The following is a 24,792-nucleotide window of genomic DNA, read 5'->3' on the forward strand; positions in this document are numbered from 1 at the left end:
CCAGACTGTGCAAGAACACAGGTCAGCTAATGGCTAGTTATTACCCAAGAGAAACAAGGGCCAATTTTAACTCAACCTGGTGGAAACTGGCTGTGGTAGAGTTAAGATTGCGGTGCACTACTTACTTGCACCAAATTGGCTGGAGCCCCGGCCTTCCAGCAGTAGCCTATTACTGTATGCAAATTGGGGTCTTCTGACTTGCATAAGCCCCAAATGCATTTTAGAGGGATGACTGGGTGATGAAATGGAGGATGTTCTAAAACTGTATGTAAGTAATGGTTTATCTGGGACCAGGAAGTGCAAAAATGCTTCCCCTCTGACTCTAACTTCCTGCTGGCTGAGTCAGCCCATGCACCACATGAATGTTGGACTGGCTTGAAGCCAGTAAACTGCCGAGTGATACTCATTTGGGGCATGCAGCCCACTGGTGGCAGGATAGCGAGTTATATTTTCTTAGCTGGCACCTCCAAATCAATCACTGTGCTGCTAACGCAATTTTCTTCCATTTCTTAAATCTATCTCTCATTGCATGGCAAAATATCACAAAATGCCCAAGATTTCCCCCTTCTACTTTGCTAAAGGAATTTTATATAATGTCTTTATTATTTATTTATGATGGACTAAATCCTCTGTGAGTGGAAGACTTCACTCTTTCAAAACAAAAACAGAATTACCTGGAAAAGCTCAGCAGGTCTGGCAGCATCGGCGGAGAAGAAAAGAGTTGACATTTCGAGTCCTCATGACCCTTCAACAGAACTCTTTCAACCTGTTGTCATACTGCTGAATGCCTGTGTCTCCTCAGAACAAAAGTTTTACAGTTCAGGCACTGGTTAAATCCCATTGGTGAATACTGAGGAAAAGTCACAGCAACAGTGCCCATTAGGCAGATTTTTGTTGGGGGATAGTGAGGTGAGGAGAGGTGGGAAGGTTGGATTTAACCCAACCTGCCTGGCAGTAACCAGCCTGTGAAAAACAAGCAGCTGAATTATCTGCTCAGAATTTTACCCTTTCGACTACTCAACTTCGCAGCTCTGCAGGTAAATGAGGTACCTTCCTAATTTTTCAATAGTTTAATCTGCCAAGTTTATCCAGGTCAACTCACCACCAACATGGATGCCAGTTCAATTTGCAGTTTCACAGTTGGATTCCAATTAGGATTAGAATTCGACTTCAGAAGCACATGCCTGATGAATTTATACACTTCAGGGTTCTTTTATGCCAATGGCATCCCAATGATATTTTAACTGGTCCCTGAGTGGTGTTGATGCCACAGTTTTCTTGCCAGGCTGCAGCAGATCAGAAGCTGGTGGGAAAAACAAAGAAATCATTCCAGACATAAAAAGAAATAATGCCTTTCATTTATATAGCAGCTTTCAAGACCTTAGGATGTCTCAAAGTGCTTTATAGACAATGAAAAACTTTTAAAGTGTAGTCACAGGGAAATGCGGCAGACAATTTGTGCCACAGCAAGTTCCCAAAAACAACAATGTGATACATGAGCAAATAATTTGTTTTATTAATGATGGTTGAGGGGGTAAATATTGGCCAGGAAACTGGGTACAACTCTCTTGCTCTCCTTTGAAATAGTACCATAGGATTTTTTAATCCACTTAAGAGAGCATCAATTTTATAGGTAGTGAACCTGCATCTCCCTCCCCTCTTTTACTCCTAACTCTAGGATTTGGGCTGAGCCAGTCCAGGTGGAGAAAATGATCAAGGCTCACAACTCTTCTTTTCGATAGTTTATTGTAATATTGGCAAACTTAAAAACATCAGTGCCCTACTCCCCTTAAGTTAGATCAGTACTTACAAATGATCTTGACCATTAATGACTTACAAACCTCAGTACCCTGCTCTCTTTTAAGTTAAATCAGTACCACACTCACACTCTTCCTGTAACTTCTGAGTTGCACTCACGCTGTTAACCCTAGAAGAGCTATGCTTCTGAAGAGATGCTAATTCTGTTATTAATGTTTCTTTAGCTTATATTTCCTGTTTTAATTCATCCAATCCCCTCATTAAATATATTTTCTGAGAAGCTCCATACTGTTCAGTGCTGCTACTGCTGTTTCTGTGACTCCTCTTACTGCTAAACAAACGTTTCCTAAAGCCACCAAAAATCACACTATTACAATGATTACCACAAAGCCCTCCCTAAACCTGTGGATTCTTACACATTGCAACAATATCATATCCTGGGTTCAGGAATTGTCCATTAACATAGGAAGGTGTTTCCATGGGGAAGATTCTAGTTACCACATCACCAGGTTTCACTCTAATCAGGCAATTCTTGGGATTGCCATTTCCAAGGAATGCAGGGGCACAGTCAAACACAGTGGCCCCACATAGCTCGTTAGTCTTTTCTTCTTACCGACCTATAGTTTGGATACAAGAGTTCAATGGTCAAGACAAATAATTTAAGTGGACATGTGCATTAGTCAAATTTTAAGAACCAGCAATGACTAAAAAAAATAAAGAGGGAGAAAGAAAAGTATGAGGGAAAGCTGGGTAGTAATATAAAAGCAGATAGTAAGAGTTTCTACAAGTATATAAATAGTAAAAGAGCAACTAAAGCTAGTGTTGGTCCTCTAGAGAGTGAGTCTGGAGAATTGATCATGAAAAGCAAGGAACCAGCAGAGGAGTTGAACAGGAATTTTCTATCTGTCTTCACTGTAGAAGACTTCGAAAACTTCCCAAAGATATTTGAAAATCAAGGAAGGAACAGGAGGGAGGAACTTAAAACAATCACCATCACCAGGGAAAAGGTGCTGGGAAAACTATTTGACCTAAAGGCTGACACGTCCCCAGGACCAGATGGCCTGCATCTTAGGGTCTTAAAAGAAGCGACTGAATAGATAGTAGGTGCACTGGTTATAATCTTCCAAAATTCCTTAGAATCTGGAAGGGTCGAGTGATTTAGAAAATGGCTGTCAGGTTGTTAAAAGAGGTAGAGAGCCTGCAAACACATGTAGACAGGTTAAATGAGTGGGTAAAAATCTGACAGATGGAGTATAATGTGGGAGAATGTGAACTTGTCCACTTTGACAGTAAGAATAAAAAAGTACTGCACTACTTAAATGGGGAGACACTACAGAACCCAGTGGTACAGAGGGATCTGGGTGTCCTGATACATGAATCATGAAGTTAGTATGCAGGTACAGCAACTGATTAGGAAGGCAAATGGAGTTTTGGCATTAAGTGCAAGGGGAATAGAGTGTAAAAGTAGGGAAGTTTTAATTAAGCTGTACAGGGCATTGGTGAGGCTACGTCTGGAATACTGTGTACAGTTTTGGTCTCCAAATTTGAAAAAATATATAATTGCATTAGAAGCAGTTCAGAGAAGGTTCGCTCAAATCATTCCTGGGATGAGGGGCTTATCTGGTGAAGATAAGTTGAACAGGTTGCGCCTTTACCATTGGAGTTTAAAAGAGAGAAGTGATCTTATTGAAACACATCAGAGCTTGAAGGGATTTGATAGGATCAATGCCGGGAGGATGTTTCCACTTGTGGGAGAGACTAGAACCAGGGGACATAGTTTAAGGCTTAAGAGGTCTCCCATTTCAGATGGAGGTAAGGAGAATTTTTTTCTGTCAAAGGATCATTAGTCTGTGTGATTCTCTTCCTCAGAAAGCAGTGGAGGCTGGGACATTGAATTTATTCAAGGCAGAATTAGCTTTTTGATAGACAAGGGAGTCATGTGTTTTGGGTACAGATGGCAAAATGGAATTGAGACCACAACCAGATCAGCCATTATCTTATTGAATGGGAGAGCAGGCTTGAAGGGCTGAATGGCCTATTCTGCTCCTATGTTCCTATACCCATTGTGTGGCCTGCCATCTCTTGACTAGTGTATTGAAAAAGTCACCCATTGGTGTCTATGTCAGGTTTTGAAGGTTTTTTTAGGTCCAGTTCCAAGGTCCTGTGAAATGTTGGGAAGCAAAGTTGGGCCAATTTCTGAAAATTGTCTATTACAAATGGCCTTTTTGCAGTATTTTCTTTGGGCTTTCACATGTTGCTTTTTTTAAAGTTGAATACATTCTTACTGAAGGACTGCTACATTTGGCATATCATCTGAAAGACATCACCTCCTACAGCGCAGCACTCCATTGGCACTACACCAGAGTTCCAGCCGAGATTAAGTGTGCAAGCCTCTGGAAGAACTTGTTTTGTGGGGCCTGGAACAGCAGGAGTATCAGGAGTTCCTCTGCGCTGAGCTCTCACTCTTCCCCCTACAAGTCAATCCTGAAACCCTATCCCCACAACTTATCTTGGAATTGATAGGGGGGAAAGGGCCACTCAATCTTCCCCTGCAGGCAACTGCTCTGTGCCCTCTTCTTGCCTGATCCAGGCGATAAGTAGACTGGCAGCTTTTTAAAAAGTTCCAGTAAAACTTGTCAGGACTTTCTGCTACCTTTATCAGGCTGGTAAATACCTCCACCGCAAAGTTTTGCAAATTAGCTTGGAAAGGTATGGGAATATCTTGTCAGGGATGGAAACATCTTTCTCATTACCTTCAGAGCTGATGTGAATTCTGTTCCAATGTGACTTGTAGTGTTACAGACTTTACTTGATTTAAGCAGTCGCTCTGATTGGTATGTGTCCAGAATGTTCGCTTACTGTTCCCCATGGTTTACCATTGACATCTGTCAAAAAACAATGAAAATCTCCTCAGAATTAGGACCAATGGGCAGGTTATGTCCTTATTCTGTCAACTCTCTTTCAGGCAATGATGTATCTTTTAAGAAAATTGTTTATTTTGATTTTCAACATATTTTTCAACTATAGTAGGGTACACAATTTACTTCTCTTGGAAAGACAAAATAATGGGCAGAAGTTCCCCCTCTCCCGTCGGGGGCGGGGGCGGGGGGGTGCAAACCCGATCGACACCCCTGATTGGGGCCACCCCACCATTTTACGTGAGCAGGCCAATTAAGATCCGCCCAGTGTGACGCTCACCCAGAAGCACTAATCGCTCCCTTTGCGGGCCGGAGGTGCCTCAGGGCGATTAATTTATAGTTTAAACATTTAAATAAAGAAAAGAAAATATTTTAATACATGTCCCTCATGTGACACGTCAATTCATTTTTTCAAAATTTTTTATTTAATTTATAATCCCTTCATGAAACCTCATCCCGCCCGTGGATGAGATTTCATGAAAAACGTGAAGGCCGCCTGGGCTCTTCGCCTGCCCGCCCCACCAACCTTAAGGTTGGACGGGCAGCATTCTTAACTACTTTAATTACTTTCTTAATGGTCTTAATAGGCCTTTGACAGTTCAGTGGGTGCACAGCCGAGTTGGCTGCGCACCCGCCGAACTGAAAATCTAAAAGACCCACAATGACATTGGGACGCACGCCCGACATCACCCCATGTCATATTACACGTCAGCAAGCGGGCCCAGCCCCTGCTCGCCAACCAGAAAATTCTTCCTAATGAAAATGTTAGGCACGTTAACTTCAGCACTTTTTAATGTGACATGAAATTAACTTTACCACAAAGAGGGCGACCATTAAAATTCATTGCATATTGATACCCAGTAATGTATTGCCTCTCGTGCATCATTGCAACAAGAGATGACTGGCAAACCTAAGCAGTCAACCCAAAGTTGTTCATCTCTCTAACTTTGTTAGTTTACAATAATCTCTAACTTGAAATGAAGGATTTGATACATTTCAGATTTACCTTGCCAGATTGATTAACTATGAGAAATGTTGTTGTTAACCAATAGCTCATGGGTATTAAGTTTCTTCCCAGCAAATGAAAGCAGAAATAAAAACAAATTTGTTTTATCAGTAAGCCATAGGGAATACGATATGTAGATCTTTAGAAGGCTAAGAGGCAAAGATGGCATAAACGAAAGCAGTCTGTTCAATTTGGGCCACAAGTGCAGAACTAGAGCAGCTATACAGAAAATTAACAAGCACCAAACGTGGATGAGAGTGAGAATACGTAAGATGATGCGGCGTGCATCCCGACGTCATCACATGTCATTTAGATCTTTCATTCGGGCGTGTGCCGGAGGTGGCTGTGTCCCCTTCGAACTGTCAAAGGCCTGTTAAGGCCATTAAAAAACCAATTAAAGTACTTAACAATGCTGGCCGTCCAACTTAAGGTTGGCGGGCAGGCGAAGAGCCCAAGCGACCTTCGCGTTTTTCAGGAAACCTCATCCTCGAGTGGGATGAGGTTTCCCGAAGGTTTTATTAAATAAATATTTTTTGCTCAATTCATAAACATGTCACATGAGGGAACATGTACAAATAATTTTCATCTTTATTAAAAGTTATCAATATGTACTTAATATTCCTGAGACTGTGCATCACGCTGGGCGGGTCTTAATTGGCCTGCCCATGTAAAATGGTGGTGCGGAGCCGATCACGGGCGGCGATTGGCTCCATGCCTGCCCGTGCCCACGCCCGCTCCCAACCAGCCCACCCGACAATCAGAAAATTCACCCCATGGTGATTGACTGAATTTGGGTTCTGTCTAAAAAATGCATGATGGGATAACCAGCAATGCCAAGAGTTTAGAAAGAAGCTGTGAGATACGCTCCTGCTTCAAGTGCCTAAGCAGACTTATCATGAGATCATTTCATGGAGGTGTGCAAATAGCTAAAGAAAACAAAATAATGAGACTGCTAATGAAAAGGTATGCAGTCCGATTTGGAGTCTAAAACAATGTTATATCCTTAATGACAGGTGAATTTTAGAATGCAAATTTATGACCATTCGAGATACTCCCTAACATAAGTAAACATTGATGTTTCAGTCCAAGCATGTTCTCACTATGTTTCCATTAATATAACTGGATAAGATTAAATTGGAAGCATAGGTCAGCATTACACAATGAAAGTTATAGGTAGGGATTGAGCTGTTAAGCTTTGCCTGAAAGTAAGTTTGATATCAACAATAATAAATCCAGTTGCCTGCGCACTGTCCTTCAATATCAGATTACTGAGAACTCTAAAACAACCTATAAAACTAAGAGTCTGAATCCTATGTGTAAAACATCAAAATACCATCATCTTTTAAAGTATTACATTACAACACATCATGTAAATACTCAACAAGCAAAGTGTCTGTCAGACTTGCACCTGATTGGTTCAAAGACCATACTCATCAAAAAGTAACAAATTTTGGCTGAAAAGTTTGCAAATTTACTGATGAACAAGTGACAAGCGTGTCCAAAAACTACAAACTGGTAGTTTGCCTACTCGCTATTTTAAGTCAAAAATGAACAACAGAGCTACCCATAAAACAGCTCATGAAACAGAGATGGGGTATCAATAAAGTCCCACAAAATATTGAAAGCAAAAGCTTTCCAACATTAGGGATTTACAATGTTATGTCAAAGTGCAGGGGGCGCGGGACTAAACAGCACAGCTCTTTCAAGCATGTATGAAGGATTGAATAACTTCCTTCTATGATGTAATTTTCTGTTGTTCTATGATAGTATCGTGACTTATCAGTAACCAGTGAAAATTACTTTAAAATAGGGCTTTTAGCATAACAAAGACAAAAATCTTCAAATTTATTCATAGGGCAGCTTTATCCCATCGGTGAGCAAGGCTGGGGGTGGGGGCGGAGGCAGGGGCAGGCCCCGCTCGCCGACGCATAAAATGACGCGGGGTGATGTCAGGCGTGCGTCCCGATGTCTCCCCGTGCCATTTAGATTTTCAGTTCGGCGGGCACGCAGCCGAGTTGGCTGCGCACCCGCCGGCCTGTCAACAGCCTATTACAGCCATTAAAAAAGTAATTGAAATGATTAATGGACCTGCCCAATCATTAGGTTGGCGGGCAGGTGACGAGTCCAGGCGGCCTTCCGAAAAAGCACAAAACCTCATCCACGGGCGGGATGAGATTTCATGAGGGATTTAAAAATTTCAGAATATTCTTAAATAAAAGTAATGGACATGTCCCAGCTCATGTGACAGTGTCACATGAGGCAACATGTCAGGAAAATTTTTTCTACCCTTTAAAAAATTTAATAACTTCCACCGATCTCCCTGAGGCGGCACTTTGCCAATAAATGTCCCAATGCTTTATGTAACTGATAGATTCTGCTTAAATAAACATATTTAACTTCAGGATTTTTGCTCTATCTTCCCTCCATACTGAGAGCTTCCTTCAAACTTGAGTAATGAAACCACCATCCAGAATTTCATTCTTCCTGATGGGACATTTGGAAAAGAAGGGAAAGTTTAAATTAAGTTAAATTTCTCAAGTTTTAAAGTTATTTGTTTTCACTGTAAAAATTGTAAATGCGTGAGTCATTCTGTCCTTTAATAATTTTAGCAAGGAACTACTGTGATCAGTTTCTCACAGAAATCTTTTCACAGTAACTATCATGTCCATTTTCTATAGACATTAATATTCACAGTTCAAGAAAAGGGAAATAAAAGGAATTAAAGTACTAACATTTAAAACCTCAAATCAAATTGAAACAAAAAACATGTTAAAATGTGATTCCTGTATTTTAGTTTATGTAACGCTAGTCAGATAAATGTAATTTTTTTATATTATAGCTGTAACTTTTGATTCTCAAAAATGTCCATTTTCTGGTGTGACATCTTTTAATATGGTATTCTAATTGGTGCTGAAATAATCTGTGCAGCTAAATAAAGCAGATATTTTAATGAACTCAATGCATGATGACTACATAAAAGACCGTGTCCCCATTTACACAAGAGGGGATATAGGAACATTTACTTCCCTTTATGCCATGAGCAAGATTTCAGTTATTGGCACATGCTTAACTTCAGCATCCAACAAAAGTCACCCCTCCAGATGATTGTTCCAGCTCTTATTATTAAAAATGTTCTGTTTATTTCCTGGAGCTCGATATTAAGTCCTCCTTCGGAATTAATAACAGGAGCAGGAGGAGGCAGTTCAGCCCCTCGAGCCTGCTCCACCATTCAGTACAATCATGGTGATCTGATTGTGGCCTCAACTCCACTTTCTTGCCTGCCTTCCAAAGCCCTTGACTCCCTCGTGAATCAAAAATCTGTCCAACCCAACCTAGAATGTATTCAATGACCCAGCTTGTTGGGGGAAGAGAATTCCAAAGATGAGTAACACAAGACATGTCCAGTATAACATTCCTAACAGTACACAACTCCTGTGGGCACAATTCACAAGTTACGTGAGAGTCTAGACATTTTAAACTGACCCTAGAACCCAATTTAGGACTTGGCAATATACAGACAATAGATGAAGGAAGAAAGAACAAGAAAAGAGAAATAGGTAGATTTTCAAGGCCCTATATACAAACATAAGAAATAGGAGCAGGAGGAGGTCTTTCAGCCCCTCAATCCTGTTCCACGATTCTATACAATCATGGCTGATCTAATTGAAACCTTAACCTCTCTTTCCTGCCTGCCCTCATAAACCTTAGCTCCCTTGTCAATCAAAAATCTGTCTAACTCAACCTTGAATATATGCAATGACCCACATTTCCACTGCTTCCTGAGGAAGAGAATTCCAAACAATAATAACCTTCTGTTGAAGAAAATTCTTCTCATCTCCATCTTAAATGGGGAACACCTTGGGCTGGATTTTCATCGAGTTCTGTTGACTCAAGAGCCCTTTAAAAATGGCAGCCGGGAACACGATTCCAGGATCCCAGACCCTATTTCCAGGGTTTCCAATTTTTGGAAGTGCCTATTAAGGGTGTGGATTGGTTTGGGTCAAAAGCCGGAACCCTGCACTCCCGACCTGGCTGGCTCCATTGCGAGGATAGATGCATCCTAGCCCTCCACAATTTTCATGGAACCGGGCCAGGTTTTCAATGAGTCGAGGTTCGCGCGCACCTCAGAGATGTTGCAAACCATTGGGCAGAAATTAGCCCTTGGCTGGCGGGCGGGCCCCACCGACTCGGCGGCAGGCAGGCAGCCGAACCCCGCTGGCGAAATGGGGCCCGCCACCATTTTGAGTGGGCAGGCCAATTAAGGTCCGGCCAGCAGCCTGCCCGACAGGAAGCGCTATGCGCTTCCTGTGCAGGGGTGAGGGATTCCCCATCTGTCAAAGTGCGCTCTTTCACACATGCGCACAAAAGAGCACGCTGCACTCTGAGGCCAAGTCCTGTCTCAGGTAGTTTAGTGAAAGGTAAGTAAAGTCAAAAAATAGACATTTTAAAATTAACATGTCCCCCTCATGTGACAATGTCACACGAGATGGGACATGTTGATAACAAACTCATAAAATGTATTAAACTTTTAGAAAACAGTAATGAAACTTCATCCCGCCAGTGGATGAAGTTTCATTAATAATCTACAGGCCACTGGGGCTCCTGGCCTGCCCACAAGCCTTAAGGTTGGCTGGGCAGGGCATTTAACTATCTTAATGAGCCTGTCAATGGCCTTAATTGGCCATTGACAGTCGGCAGGTGGACAGCTGATTTCGCTGTCCGCCTGCCATCCTTAAGATTTAAATGGCCAGGATGACATCAGGGATTCCTCCCAACGTCATCCCGCATCATTTTCCCCTCGGTGAGCGGGCCCCGCCCCCAAATCGCCGAGGGGAAAATCCTGGCCATAGTCTCCATGAATGAATATTTTAAAAGGCAAGTTCAAAAGGTCCCCCTCATGCACCTCCACCCCATGCTAAGTTATGCTCCCCCAAACAATCCTTCCCATGACCCCTCATGCCTCTCATGCCAAGCTATGATACTTCTATGTGGGGCTATATAGCCCCTCCCCATGAGGGGCTAAAAGGAGTGGGTGGGGGCATTAGGTGACATGGATGGAGCATGTGAAGTGTGTGAGAGGATGTGAGGGATGAGGGCTGGTGGGATTTCTGTTTTTATTTTAACTGGGATGAATCCCAAGCACTGAGGTAGGTCTCAGCACCCAGCAGCCCCACTGGCTGCCTCCAAACCTTTTTGCTGGGCCACCTAGCCTGACTCCAATGAAAATCGCATCCTTCCAGGTGAAGTGGGCGGGCTGAGCCTAGAAATTCTCCCGACTCCCGCTACCCCCCTCTTGGATGAAAATCTGGCCCTTATTTTGAAACTATGCCCCCTAGTTCTAGATTCCAGCATGAGGGGGAAGCATCCTCACATGTCACATTGCTACAATGAAACTGAGTATCAAATGAAATTTGGCACCTTCTATATTTTCCTCTTTTTTTAGTTTGACTAGAAATGTAAAACAAATATAAATTTAAGAGATTGCCTGAATATGAAGTTCTACAAATATATCAGTACTTGTTATGACCGGTCCCCAGGTGATGTCCCCTCAATTTGTTAACTTTCTGAACAGGACTGCAATTTTGTTATGCCCCCAGATGAGGAGGAATGAGCTGGCTGTTCTTCTTTATTCAACCTCCTCAGTTGGTCGCAACAAGGTTAATTTAAAAATCCAAATATATTTATTTTTTTGAAGGAGCCAGTTTAACCAGGCTTTCTTGAGTCAAAGAAAGAGTAAGTTTATTAGTTACTAATTAGTTACTAAAACTTGAGAAAAATAATAAAAATGCAACACACATGCACACGGATCAGAAATGAGAAGTTAAGAATCCAAATAAATTTTTTTTTAAAATGAATCAGTCTTTGGCTTGTCCATGAGGCTTAGATGGCTGTACGTTGCAGCTGTTCCAGTCGAGCTGACTTTGGCAGTTTCGCAGTTAGTTTGGAGAAACTCAGTTCTTCAGGGTGGCTGAAACGCTGTCCTATTTCCTTTAGATTGTGCTTCTGCCAAGCTTTGCCTGCAGCAACAGAGAGAGATCCTTCACCTGCAAGCTGAAGGGGGGGGGTGGTGACTAGCTTGTTCTTCCACTTGTTGTAACACACAGTCAATCTAGCACATCAGCTTTATAAATGATTTTTCCCTGTGTATTCTGGAAGAGAAAAAACTATGACTCACACCCAGCCTCCATGTTCTTTTCATCTCACACCATTTATACATTCTGAGATATAAACCAACAGGCGATGGATATCGGATGTCTGCTGAGACATGCAAATCAGTCTTTTGTCTCTGGAACCACAGGAGATTAAAGTTCAGTCTTTTGCACCTTTCCTATTTCCCTCTCAAATGCCTATGTTTGAAGAAGGCCATGACCCATTTCAGGTGTGACATTCCATGTCCTCTCAGGACCAGTCAAGTATAATCCACATAGGAATTTTCTAGAAAGTGGTCGCTTTACATTATCAGCCATCTTTTGCTCAGTATCTTTACTTTTATTGTCTTCCATAAAAAGTTCAACTTGCCCGCAAGTAACTGGTACCCATTAGTCCACCATCATAACAAATTAAGTAATTAATTTATTTAGATCCAATCAAAAATTTATATTCTTAAATTTTGCATTATCCATTCATGTGCAATTCTTTAATGAGGCCTACTAAAGAAGTCCAATTCTTTCCACATGATAATTCATGCTTACCTTGTTTGTTATGGGTTTCAGTTTAACAGATGATAATTTCTGCCTGATACAGGATTACACCATCTTTGAAATCAATGGGACAAATAGTGTATGGGATCCTACGCAAGGCTTTATTATTCGAAATCTGGAACATATTCCCTCTGGCATGCTGCAATGCAAAACTATGGTCAAAAATCAAGCCTTCAGGTCTTACTTTATAATATCCAAAGAAGGTAAGTGCTTTCTTTCCTTCCAAATTTATTGGGCTAATGTCAACTCCCTCTAGCAAGCCAATGTGAGTGGACAGCTATCCTGTCAGAGTCTTCATTACAGGCCTGGTTAATTTGAACTGCCTGGCCTCATTTGAATGTCACTGGTCAGCTCCTGGCCTGTTTTGAGTGGAAAGCGGCAGCTCACCAGTCTTCTCAAATTTAGTGTTAGTTGCACTATGTGTTTCAGCCATTCAACTAACTTTCAGCAAGGTAGCCACATGGATTAGCCAAAGCCTAGAGGGAAACAGAATGGGCTGTTGCTCTCCAAAGAGATCCTGTTCCAGAATAAGAGGGGTGCTAATTGGCAATAGAAAATGCTCTTCTAAGTTTGGGATAAAAGCACATTGCTTGAAAAAGGGTGGAGGGAAATTATTTAACACTTAAACTTAGCTAATATTCAACCTCAACATGTCTCATCCTGACAGTGCTTGGAACATATAGAAAAGCCTCCTGGATAACATCCTTCACCTTGGTGAATACAAAAGTTCACCAAACAAAAATTTCCACTATTCTACTCTAACAAACAAGATGGCAAAAGCTAGAACTAGAGCCAATCTTTGCCAAGTTTTATAAGTATTTATTTACGGAGATACAGAGATATTACAAACTTGTACCTCCCAACTCAGCAAAAAGTTTCAGTCAGTTCCTTTGCAACTCTTTTGAGTACAAACACGTTTCCATCTATTTCAAATGAAGTTACATTGTTTCATAGTTTGCCATTGTGAGATTTGAACTCTTGATAATCTTTTAAATCTTTTAAATTTTGAACTCTTGATACTCTTTTGAGTAAACCTGTTTCCATCTGTTTCAGATGAAGTTACATTGTTTCATAGTTTGCCATTGTGAGATTTGAACTCTTGATACTCTTTTGAGTAAACCTGTTTCCATCTGTTTCAGATGAAGTTACATTGTTTCATAGTTTGCCACTGTGAGATTTGAACTCTTGATCTTGGGGTTACAAACCCAGTACCATAACCACTTGGCTATTTAGGCCAAGCCCCCAGTTCCTTTGTATAAGGGTACAAATGAATCTCTAGTTAATGCTCACCATCTGCATGGAGTTAAAGACAACTGATATGCAATTAACATCTACTACCTGGTTTCTAATTTGTTCAAAGAAAACACTTGTAGCAGTACAACAAAGTTAGCAAAGATGGAAATTGCTGCATTACTTCTCTGTCATTTGTTTTTCTGACCTAAGCTCAAGTGCTTGATTATTGTGGTTTGTTGTGTATATATGTTGTTTTGCCTTTTATCCTCAGTTGAAGGGGTGAAATATCTTCACCTTAATACCAGTGCACGAATCAAGGTGCTGTCTGGGGATACACTATCTATCAAGTGCACAGCAAAAATGCCTTTGAATGCCAGACCTGAATTTCAGTGGGAGTATCCTGGCAAAGCAGTAAGTCCTGACTTATGTCATCTTGAAGCACATTTACCAGATTTTCTGAAGGATTTTATTAATATTTTGATGCAAAAGCTTCAAAATTACTGCTAGCACAATTTACAGATGGACGCATTGACATATTCATTTGGCATTCCTATGTCTGCTACATGCTAAACATATTAATATCTGCATTGAAATATGAAAGGAATGCCATACAAACAAGTTGAACCTTCATCCACTAATAAGGCCAACACTAATTTCTGGCGAAAACCTTCCATTTCATGCAATCTGAAAACCTTACAGCTGCTCAAAATTTCATTCCAAATTTTTAACGGATGTATTTCCAGCATATTCCTACAATTTATACTGATAAACCTAACAGAACATAAACAAAGATGGTTTGTACTCATACTTCTGGTGCAGGATGCAGCAGACACCATTTTATTGTGGGTGTCAATGTGTGCAGGGAGCATGCACCAGAAGCGTGCCGAGTAGACAGATTACGATGTCAACACTAATTTGAGGCCACGCTGCCAATTTGAACCCTAACACCATCTGACATTCTCTCTTAAAGGTGCATAGTTAGGCATTTATTCAGCAGCAGGCTCTCCCAACAGTGCCAAGAAATGGATCATAAGCTGCTTTAAGATTAGTTACTGAGTGATTTCTAGTGGCCATAACTGTGATTTTAGAAGTGTTTATTGGTTTCTAGAGTTGTTTAAAATTGCTAAAGCCGACAGGGAGCCATGTGGCAATTGCTGTCCTGACTCTGTCCTGACTTCAAGGATACTGCACAAACCATTTGCTCCCAGACATGGATGCACCATTATGAATTCCCCTTGGGCTACAGCATGGCAGAAAGAAGGAGCAGAGGTGATACAGAGCAGGGCAAACTGCTGGAAGATGGAGGAGGAGGAGGAGATGAAGCCAGGGTTCTCAGTAAGAGGCCGTATTTACCCAGGGTGTTCAGGGAGCAATTCTCCTGTCTGAACCTCAGCAAGGAATGGTGAGTCAGACACCTGCACTTCATGGAGGATGTCCTCACTGACATCTGCCAACTGCAGCTGCCACACCTGCAACCTCAGAACAGGATTAGAACTGGATTTCCAGTGGCTGTGAAGGGTTTTATTTGTCCTTCTTCTTTCAGGCTGGAGCAGATGATATTTGCAACATGTTCCAGTTTGCCACCCAATGTGGCATAAGGGAGGTCAATGAGGCTCTATATTCCAAGAGAACTGAATAGACTTCACTCACTTGCCATAGAGAGGCAGGCAGAGCATGTGTGCCTTCCTATGGTGCAGAGTGCCATTGAGTGCACACACAATGCTTTGCGAATAGTGCATGACAATTCTGAGATGGATTGTAAACAACAGCGATTCCACCCCTTCAATGTCCAGCTGGAGTTTGACCATATACAAAGAATCATGTAGCCAATGCCTGGTATCCTGGCAGCAGTAATGCACCATCTTTTGCTGCAAGAGCAGTGGACATGTGTCAATAAGCATGATGCGATGTGTTTGTTTGATATGGCTGTCATGTTGAATAACTGGTAGTGTGTGCAAGCTGTGAGATGTGGATGTGAGGCTGGCAACAGTGCTAGGTGTGTGAGGGTGAGGTGAAGTTATGAATGTGAAGTATGCATCATGATCAGTAGAAATTGTTGGCAGGTGAGTAATGGGGCATGCAGTATATTGAGCAGAGTACGAGGCTAGTGGTGCAGGTGGTGGGATATGGCATTTGAAGATACCTTCCCTGACCTTGATCACTTGTGAGCTCATTGAACTTTTTGTGGCACTGCATCCAGGTCCTCCAGACTTGACTTCTGACATTGACTGTGATGGCTATCTGGCCACACTGCCTTTGTAAGGTTTGTCTAGAGGGCTTCCTAGCCCCTTATCATATTATTCCACCTTAGTACCTTCTCTACTAAGACATCTAGAACAGCAGGACATCTAGAGAAATAGTGACAGGGAAACTTGGAGCATGCTCACTCCCCTTTGCACCATTATTAACTCTTCTTCCTGCTCAGAATGTCTTCCCCAGCCACTTCCAGCGGCTGCTCTAGCCAGAATGTGTCCCCATGTAAGAGATGCAGGCTGGCTTTAAGTAATACAAGCTAGCTTTAACTCATGCCACTCTCGCACAATTCTAGACCCCCTGCATTCAATTTGCATGATTGCTGTATGCAGCTACTTAACAGCACATTTAATGCTGGTGCAGCAATCATGCAAATTGGCAAGCAGCATGAAGTTGGCATGTTGCCTGCATCAGAAACAATGGGTGTGAGTTAATAATATATCATAATCCCCACAACTGTTATCAGGGGCTATCGAGTTTTGACCCTACAAAATTTAAACATGCAAAAGCAGCAACTATTCGTAACTGAATACCATTTGTTGCTTCTCTGCTTAATAAGTGACACAGGGAGGAAGCCATATCAATGTCTTTAATGAGCTCCTCCCATGAGGAGCTGTTGTATAATAATAGGATTACAATGCATAATTCTTTTCATTTATTCACAGGCTAATCGGACAGTTAATATTTATAATGCACGGGTAATGCCAACTGTATATTACAGTATGCTAACTCTGAAGGACATACAGCGAAGTGACAAAGGAACCTACATTTGCAAAGTATTGAATAAAAATATATCGCAAAACAGGACTAAAGTTATTGTCATTGGTAAGCTATTGTGGACCTTTCAAACACATTTCACTTATATGACTTGGAATGGCATTCACAGAGGGGCAGTCAATCAACCTACACCATAATCCGGTGCATCTTGGTGTGTCCTGGTGACTGGCTATGCAATAAGATATTTTTTTTTTATTCATTCGAGGGATATGGGCTTTGCTGGCTGGGCCAGCATTTATTGCTCACCCCGAATTGCCCTTGAAAAGGTGGTAGTGAGCTGCCTTCTTGAACTGCTGCAGTCCATGTGGTGAATTTTGACCCAGTGACAGTGAGGGAACGGCGATATACTTCCAAGTCACAGTAGTGAGTGGCTTGGAGGGGAACTTACAAGTGGTGGTGTTACCGTGTATCTGCTGCCCTTGTCCTTCTTGGTGGTAGTAATCAAGAGTTTGGAAGGTGCTGTCTAAGGAGCCTTGGTGAGCTTATCTATTGGTGAGTAAATCTATTTTCCAATCCCACTCAGCTTTGGGGAATACAACAGCTTGTATTTATGTAGCACCTTTGACATTGTAAAGTGTCCCCAAGACACTTCACAGAAGCAATTATTAGACAGCAATTTGACACCAAATCACAGGAGGAGATATCAGGACAGATGATTAAAAGCTTGGACAAAGAGGTAGGTTTTAAGGAGTGTCTTAAAAGAGGAGAGAGATGTAGAAATGCCAAGAGTTTTAGGAATGGAATTCCAGAGCTTAGGCTCTTGGCAGAAATTAAAATTGGGGAAGTACATAGAATTGGAGGAGCAGAGGGATAAGACTTGTAGGAGTTCCACAGGCTACAGAGATAGGGAGGGATCAGGCTATGAAGAGATTTGAAAATAAGGCTGAGAATTTTAAAATTGAGATGTTGCCTGACTGGGAGTGGTGCAGTGAGCACAACGCTGATTAGTGAACAGAACTTGGTGCGAGTTAGGACAAGGGCAGAAGAGCTTTCAATGAACAATTTTATGTTGGATAGAAGATGGGGAGATCAGCAAGCATTGGAATAGTCAAATATAGAGATAACAAAGGTGGGAATGAGGGTTTTAGCAGCAGCATATCTGAGGCAGGGTAGAATTGGTCAGCATTATGGAGGGAGAAGTAGGTCATCATAGTGATGGAACAGCCAAGTGATCAAAATCTCATCTCAATGTCAAGTAGAACACCCATCTTGTGAGCTTTCTGGTTCAGCTCTGAGATTGTTGCCAGGGAGAGGCTTGGAGCCGGTGGCTAGGGAAGGGAGTTTGTCGTAGAGACCGAAGACAATGGCTTCAGTCTTACCAACATTTAGCCAGAGGAAAGTTCTGGAAATTAGAGACAGTGGAGGGGTCAAGAGAGTTGGTGGTGAGGTAGAACTGGGTGTCATCAGCATACCAATGGAATCTAACATTGCGTTTATGGATGATGCTACTGAGGGGTTGTATTTGGTTAGGAGAAGGATCATTGGGGATTCCAAAGGTAACTTATAGTATGTGTTCATAGTTTGAATTAGCAATAATCAAAATATAAAATAGGTGGAACTCAAAGCTAAGCATTGAAATGAGTAAATTCTAAATGAATTGCAGGATCAATGGATCCATCTTATTTATGTAAAATCCTTATGCAGCTTGAAATCAATGTTTTTCAAATTATGTTGTAGCTAACTGAATCTCAATTGACTTAAATATGTTCAATGCATTTTTTTTTTGTTTGTAGAGTAACTTTCCAAATTTGTTGATCAATCACAGTTTGCACTTTAGCTCATTGGATGGTTGTGGCACACAAGTCAACCCTTTAAAATACCAGCCATGAGCAGCTGTGCAAAAAAATTTAAAGGCTTCACAGACTTAACAAATACGCATGCACACTCAAAAAAAATTATAGGGACTTTTGCTTGTTAAGGAGCGGCCCAAGACTCCAGACCTCACCACAGATTCAAGCCAGTGCCCTGGTTTGGGCCCAATTAATATCTTTGCCCATCCAATATCCTAGATTTTACTGACCTCAGGCTCATCTAATGTCTAGGATTTCCATTTAGTAACAAGATTCAGCCATTCAAGCCCCTCAAGTCTCCTCTGCCATTCAAATTGACCATGCTGATCAATACCTCAACTCCATTTAGCCACCATGTCACTTGATATCCATCTCTAAAAAAAAATGTGATCTTAGTCTTGAAAGCAACTTTTCCACTCTCATTTGGCAACTCACAGGAAAATTACCCTGCTCCATCTGTCACAACATGGATCCTAGATCTATTCTTCACTCGAGCTTTGACTTTGGCTGGTTGCATTCCCTACTAACTTGTGTTCCATGCCTCATTCTCCATCCAAATGCTCTTCAGTCCATCTCATGAACTACCTGTGAGCAACATCATGGAAGATGTATTTCCAATAGATAATATGGATTAAGTGAATCACAGAATTGTTATGGAACAGAAGGTTGTGCCATTTGGCCGATCATATTTATATCAGCTCTTCAAATGAGCAACTCATCTAGTGCCATTTCTCTATTTTCTCCCCAGAACCCCACTCTTCCTTTTCAGATAATATTCTAATTCCTTTTGGAATGCTTCAATTGAACCTGCCACCGTGACACTCTCAGGCAGTGCATTCCAAACCTAACCATGTGAAAAAGTTCTTCCTCATATCACTTTTGCTTCTTTTACTAGTTACTTTCAATCTGGGCCCTCTCATTCTCAATCCTTTCACAAGCAGGAACAGTTTCACCTTATCTACCCTGTTGAGACCCATGATTTTGAATATCTCTATCAAAATCTCCTCTCAGCCTTCCTTTCTCTAAGGAAAACAGTCCCAACTTCTTCAATCTATCTTCATAACTGAAATTCCTCATCCACGGAACCATTTTCATGAATCTTTTCTGCAAGTAAAAAGGAAATTGTAAGGAAAATGGCTTCTAGTCAAAGTAGTCCACATTCATTTACTTCCTGGAAAATATAACTTAAGGTTGCCTTATCAGTTGGGAGCCACTACTATCCACATGTCAGATTCACCTCTACTGCCATTTACATCAACATGCTGAAGCTGCTCAATTCATTGTAAGGAAAGCAAAAATTGCTGAAAATTCTCGGCAAATCTGGCAGCATCTGTGCTGAGAGAAACAAGAAGCTCTTTGCAAATGTGGCACTGAACAGAATAACAGAGGCATAGAACTTTCTGCTAGTTTAACTTACATACATCACCTTCACTTTCGACATTTTAAACATAGGATGACTTTTTTAAAAGCCTGTGAATCTGGTAAAAAGTTCCATTCCTCGCTGTGCTTTTTGGGTTGCACATTGAAGCTGCTTTCAAGTACATTCCTTAAAATAATAAAAATGGTGAATATTTTCAAATTACTGTGAAACTAAATGTAAACTCCTGGAATGTCTGTGAGGGTTTCCCAGTTGTCCAACATAACCTCAGCAGATACCATGGAGTAGCAGCGTCAATTGAACCCCACAGTATCCACAGTACAACTGGTTTCAGTCAGCCTAAATTTGTTTATTCAACATGATACTATACTGCCTCACTCGTCTCCTAATAGTTTTATTTTTCTCTTCCAATTTCAGAAGAGCCTTTTATTGAAGCAAGTTTCAAAACTCAGAACCCTTTACGCATATTAGCTGGAGGAAAACCTGTGAAACTAGCTGTGAAAGTGAATGCTTTCCCAACTCCAGAAGTGTCCTGGTAAAGTCCATCATTTTGATTCTTCCACAAATTCCGTTTTTTAGTGAGCTTATTGATTTGAATGTTTTCTTTTTAACTGTACAAATTCTCTCTTATCCTTTCCTAAAGGTGAAGACGTATTGGAATGTAATTGCCCAGTGGTATAATTTTCCAAATGACTGTCTTTGCTATTTAGATATCAAGATGTCTAGGTAGCTTGGATCAACAGGCTATTCACAGAAGGATATTAGGGTCAGGCAATAGTCAAATCAATCAACTCTCTGGCCATGCACTTTCCAGCCGAAACCATTGGACAGTGACCCTTGGATGTGTTTTCAACTCCCTAGCCATTTACCAGTTTCCTGGCTAGAAGCTGTGAATTCAGCACAGGGTAGTGTTTGAACTGGTGAGCCTCCTGGTTTGTTTAGTACCACACCAGTTAGTACATTTACACTCAAAACCGTTGTTTTAAATTCAAACTCCACAATTTAAGTGAATTTCTTGTCTGGTGCTAGGCCAAACATTGCAGTTTAAGGGTGAGTTGCATTTCCAAGAGGTTAACAGGAGACCTTCAAAAGTACTTTTTCCACATTACTTTGTGACTGATGATGCAAAGGCAGTAATTATTGTGTTTATTAAAATTTACTATATATTTTCATCATCAGAAAGCACTACACAGCATTTAAACAATGAGTTCACTACCGTTCCGCCCCATCTAGTTTTGGGCTTGACAAAAGTTGGCAACCCAATATATATCAAATCTTAGTAGGTAACCAAGATACAGGAAAATGTGACATCGTAGCATATAAAATTAATCTGTTACACCAAGTAAAATTATCCAAAGTCTCAATTAACCATACTTGATCGTGAGTAACCTCCTGTAATATTCAAAAAAAAATCCATAAGATTCAGAGCTTAAACCAGCTAAAATGTTTTTGAGCATTTTTTCACAGACTCTGCTAGGGTGGGGGGGTGAGTTTTACATTGCCTGCCCAGTGTACTTGAGGCATAGGGTCACATAAAATAGCTAGCCCACTGCCTTCCATGCCCACCCCCAAGCTGTTCCCCATAATGCGGTTGGAGGGTAAGGCATCAGACAGCCTACATGGCCTAAAGCCTACTGAGGCCCTTAACTTGCCGGTTAAGGGCTTAATTCTGCCTCCACTGCCATAATACGATGGGTGGAGGAAAGAGGCCTGCCTGCTTCTTTACCAACTCTGGTGAAAAGGCATGAAGGAATGGGGTTTAACTGCTTTATTGGCGTTTTGCTGGGCACATAGGGGAATCAGCCCAAGATGATACTCCCCCTTTGTGCTTCCTCCCTGCCTTCAACCAAAATTCCACCCCACTCCCCACTGCCCCCCTCCCTAGTGTCGATGATCCCTCCCTGCCCAGAAAGAACTGACTTACCTCAGTCCAGCATCCATGACACTTCTTCCAGGCATTCCCTTGTAGTTCCAGCAGCAGCCACTACTTGGTTCTGGTACTGCTGAGACAACTCAGCTGCTGGCCTATCAGGTTCACCAGTATCTCTTGAGGGTGGGACTTCTTTTTCCTGAGGGGTAGAAATCCCACACTCACCTCATTAAGGCCACACTCGGCATATTATCACTGCAGTACAGCCTTTTTTAAAGTTGGCCGGTTTGCAACTGATTTTTCTACTGGGGCACAAGCAATAAACAATGTACCCCCTGCCCCCACCCCTCCTGCCACAACCTCTACCACCTAAAAGGACAACGGTAGCAGACTCATGGGAACGCAACCACTGGCAAGTTCCCCTCCAAACCACACATCATCCTGACTTGGAACTTTATCACCGTTCCTTCATTGTCACTGGATCAAAAACCTGGAACTCCCTTCCTAACAGCACTGTGGGTGTAACTACACCAGATGAACTGTTGCAGTTCCAGAAGGCAACTTGCCACCACCTCCTCAAGTGCAATTAAGGATGGGCAAGAAATCCTGACCTTGCCAGCAGTCCTCACTTCCAAAAAATAAAATAACACTATTCAGCTATTTATAATCTATATTAAAGACTTGGATGAGAGTACTGACTTTAACAAATACAAGTTTGCTAGGAAAGTAAGCAATGAGAAGGTTGCAAAAGGAATTAGCCAGGTTGGGTATGCAGACAAGAACATGGCAGATGGAATACATTGTGTCGAAGAGTGAAGTTGTCCACTTTGGTAGGAAAAATATAAAAGTAGACTATTTTTGAATGGTGAAAGACTGGAAAATGTTTGCATTCAGAGAAACCTGCATGTCCTTGTACATGAAGCATAGAAAGTTATCATACAGGTACACCAAATTGTATGTTAGCTTTTGTTACAAAAGCATTGGAGTATAAGAGTAAAGAAGCCTAACTCTGAGTGCAGATGGCATTTGTGATGCCACACCTTAAGTACTTTGTGCAGTTTTGGCCTCCTTACCTAACACCTAACAAATTATATAATTTCCCTTGAGGGAGTGCAATGAAGGTTCACGACTATTTCCTGGGATGAGGAAATTGTCCTCCGAGGAGAAATTGACTAACCTAGGCCTACATCCCCTAGAGTTTAGAAGAATGAAAGGTGATCTAATTTAAACAGATAAAATTCTTAAGGGACTTCAGGGTAGATGCTGAGGAAATACTTCCCCTGGCTGGGGAATCTAGAACACGTTGTCACCATTTCAGAATAAGTGTTTAGCCATTTAAGACTGAGATGAAGAGATATCTTCAAAGGATTGTGAATATTTGGAATTCTCTATTCCAGAGGGCTGTGGCTGCTCAGTCATTGAGTATATTCAAGACAGAGGCTGATAGATTTTTGGTTGCTAAGGGAATTAAGGGATATGGGAATAATGCAGGAAGTTGGAGTTGAAATAGAAGATCGTCCATGACCTTGTTGAAGGGCAGAGCAGCCTCGAAGGGCCAAATAGCCTACTCCAGCTTCTATTTCATACATTCTTATGTTATAGGAACTCACAATCTCGCACAATCATCACAGCAACAGCCTCAACACTGTACCCTGAATAGTAATTGTGGATTTTAGTGGAAAAAATGCAAAACCAACCTTGAAGGACAAAACAGGATGAGTCTTGGCAGGTGCACCTGGAATTTTTTCCAACAGGTGATTGCTAGAACCCCTGCCCAAAAATAATTGCTTAGGCCATTTCTCCTGGGGTTCACCAAAATTGCACTGGGAAATAAAGGGAAAAAAAAACTTCCATTTATACAGCACCTTTCATGACCTCAGGATGTCCTGAAGTGCTTTACACCCAATAAAGCATTTCTGAAGTGCAATCACTGTTGCAATGTAGGAAATGCGACAGTCATTTTCTGCACAGAAAGATCCCACCAACAACAATGCAATAATGACCAGATAATTTGTTTTTTTTTAATGATGTTGATCCAGGGATAAATGTTTGCCAGGATACCAGCGATGACTGCCCTGCCCTTCTTCAAAATTATGAAATTAAATCCTTTACATCCACCTGAGAGGGCAGGCAGGGCCTCAGATTAATATATATCTTCCGAAAGACTGCACCTCCCACAGTGCAGCCTTCCCTCAGTACTACAATGTAGTGTCAGTCTAGATTTTGCCCTTAAACTGTTGGATTGGGATTTGAATCCAAAACCTTTTCACTCAGGAGTGAGAACGCTACCAACTGACCTAGCTGAAACTTCGGATATCATGCAGATCTGGGAAACCACACAGGAATTCAGAGAAGTGGTTGTTATGTTGGTTAAGTTGTCTACATATGTACTTTCTTATCCAATGTCTTTCTGGTAGAGTTATCACCTTTTGCCAAGCCCAAACATGAGGTAGGCTCCCAGTGGTAGTTAATGATATGTTAATTATATTGTTAAGATACACAGGTGAATGGCATTGTTCAGTTAAATACTTATAAAGAGAGACAGCCCTTTAGCCTGGCATGGAGGGGTTTCCTGTATGGGCTGCTGTTACACACCCTTCCCTTCCTTGCCCTCACCTGTTGCTTGGGCACGCTTTGGTGTGCCTTGTTGCCATCCTGCAGCTGAGGTCTCCAGTGGGGGGGCCCTCTAAAGGGGTGTCCTCCAATTTTCCATCGGGGACCTGGGGTGGAGGGTATTGCACGCATTAGTCCCATACAACCATAGGATGTGTCGGTTCACAGACTCCCAAGATGCCTGCGTTTTTTGCAGCCTTGTGGAGCCTGTGGACCACACACATATAAGTTGTTGTAGTCTGCACCCCCTTTTTAGTTACATGAAGAACCTTTTGCTTCTGTTTTGTTTGCACTTCACCCCACGCTCCTGATCTATGGGCACCCGGTGCGGAGGGTGGCTGGGAGTGAGGAGGTCCTCCGTGTGAACCTGCTCCTGGGCTTGGCCAGGTTGGCCATTAACAGGTCCAGGCAGCGGGCAATCATAGGGGTCATCCGACCCGACTATCTGCCTCTTTTCCGTGACTATGTTCACAACCTGGTGTCCCTGGAGAGGGA

The 24,792-nt window shown here is 41.8% G+C and overlaps 1 protein-coding gene across 2 annotated transcripts in view; it reads left to right on the forward strand.

Moving 5' to 3' along the window:
- Nucleotides 1-24,792, forward strand: part of kdrl (kinase insert domain receptor like) — a 217,397-nt gene that overhangs the window by 76,246 nt on the left and 116,359 nt on the right. Inside the window, exons 5-8 of one of the 2 annotated variants that reach the window (XM_041195167.1) lie at nt 12,427-12,586; nt 13,888-14,027; nt 16,535-16,694; nt 20,232-20,349. In XM_041195167.1, the coding sequence (XP_041051101.1) occupies nt 12,427-12,586; nt 13,888-14,027; nt 16,535-16,694; nt 20,232-20,349 (578 nt within the window). The remainder of the gene's footprint in view (nt 1-12,426; nt 12,587-13,887; nt 14,028-16,534; nt 16,695-20,231; nt 20,350-24,792) is intronic. The other variant, XM_041195168.1, reaches the window with a different exon arrangement.

This window comes from Carcharodon carcharias, chromosome 9 (genome assembly GCF_017639515.1).
Source record: "Carcharodon carcharias isolate sCarCar2 chromosome 9, sCarCar2.pri, whole genome shotgun sequence".
NCBI classification, from domain to species: Eukaryota; Metazoa; Chordata; class Chondrichthyes; order Lamniformes; family Lamnidae; genus Carcharodon; species Carcharodon carcharias.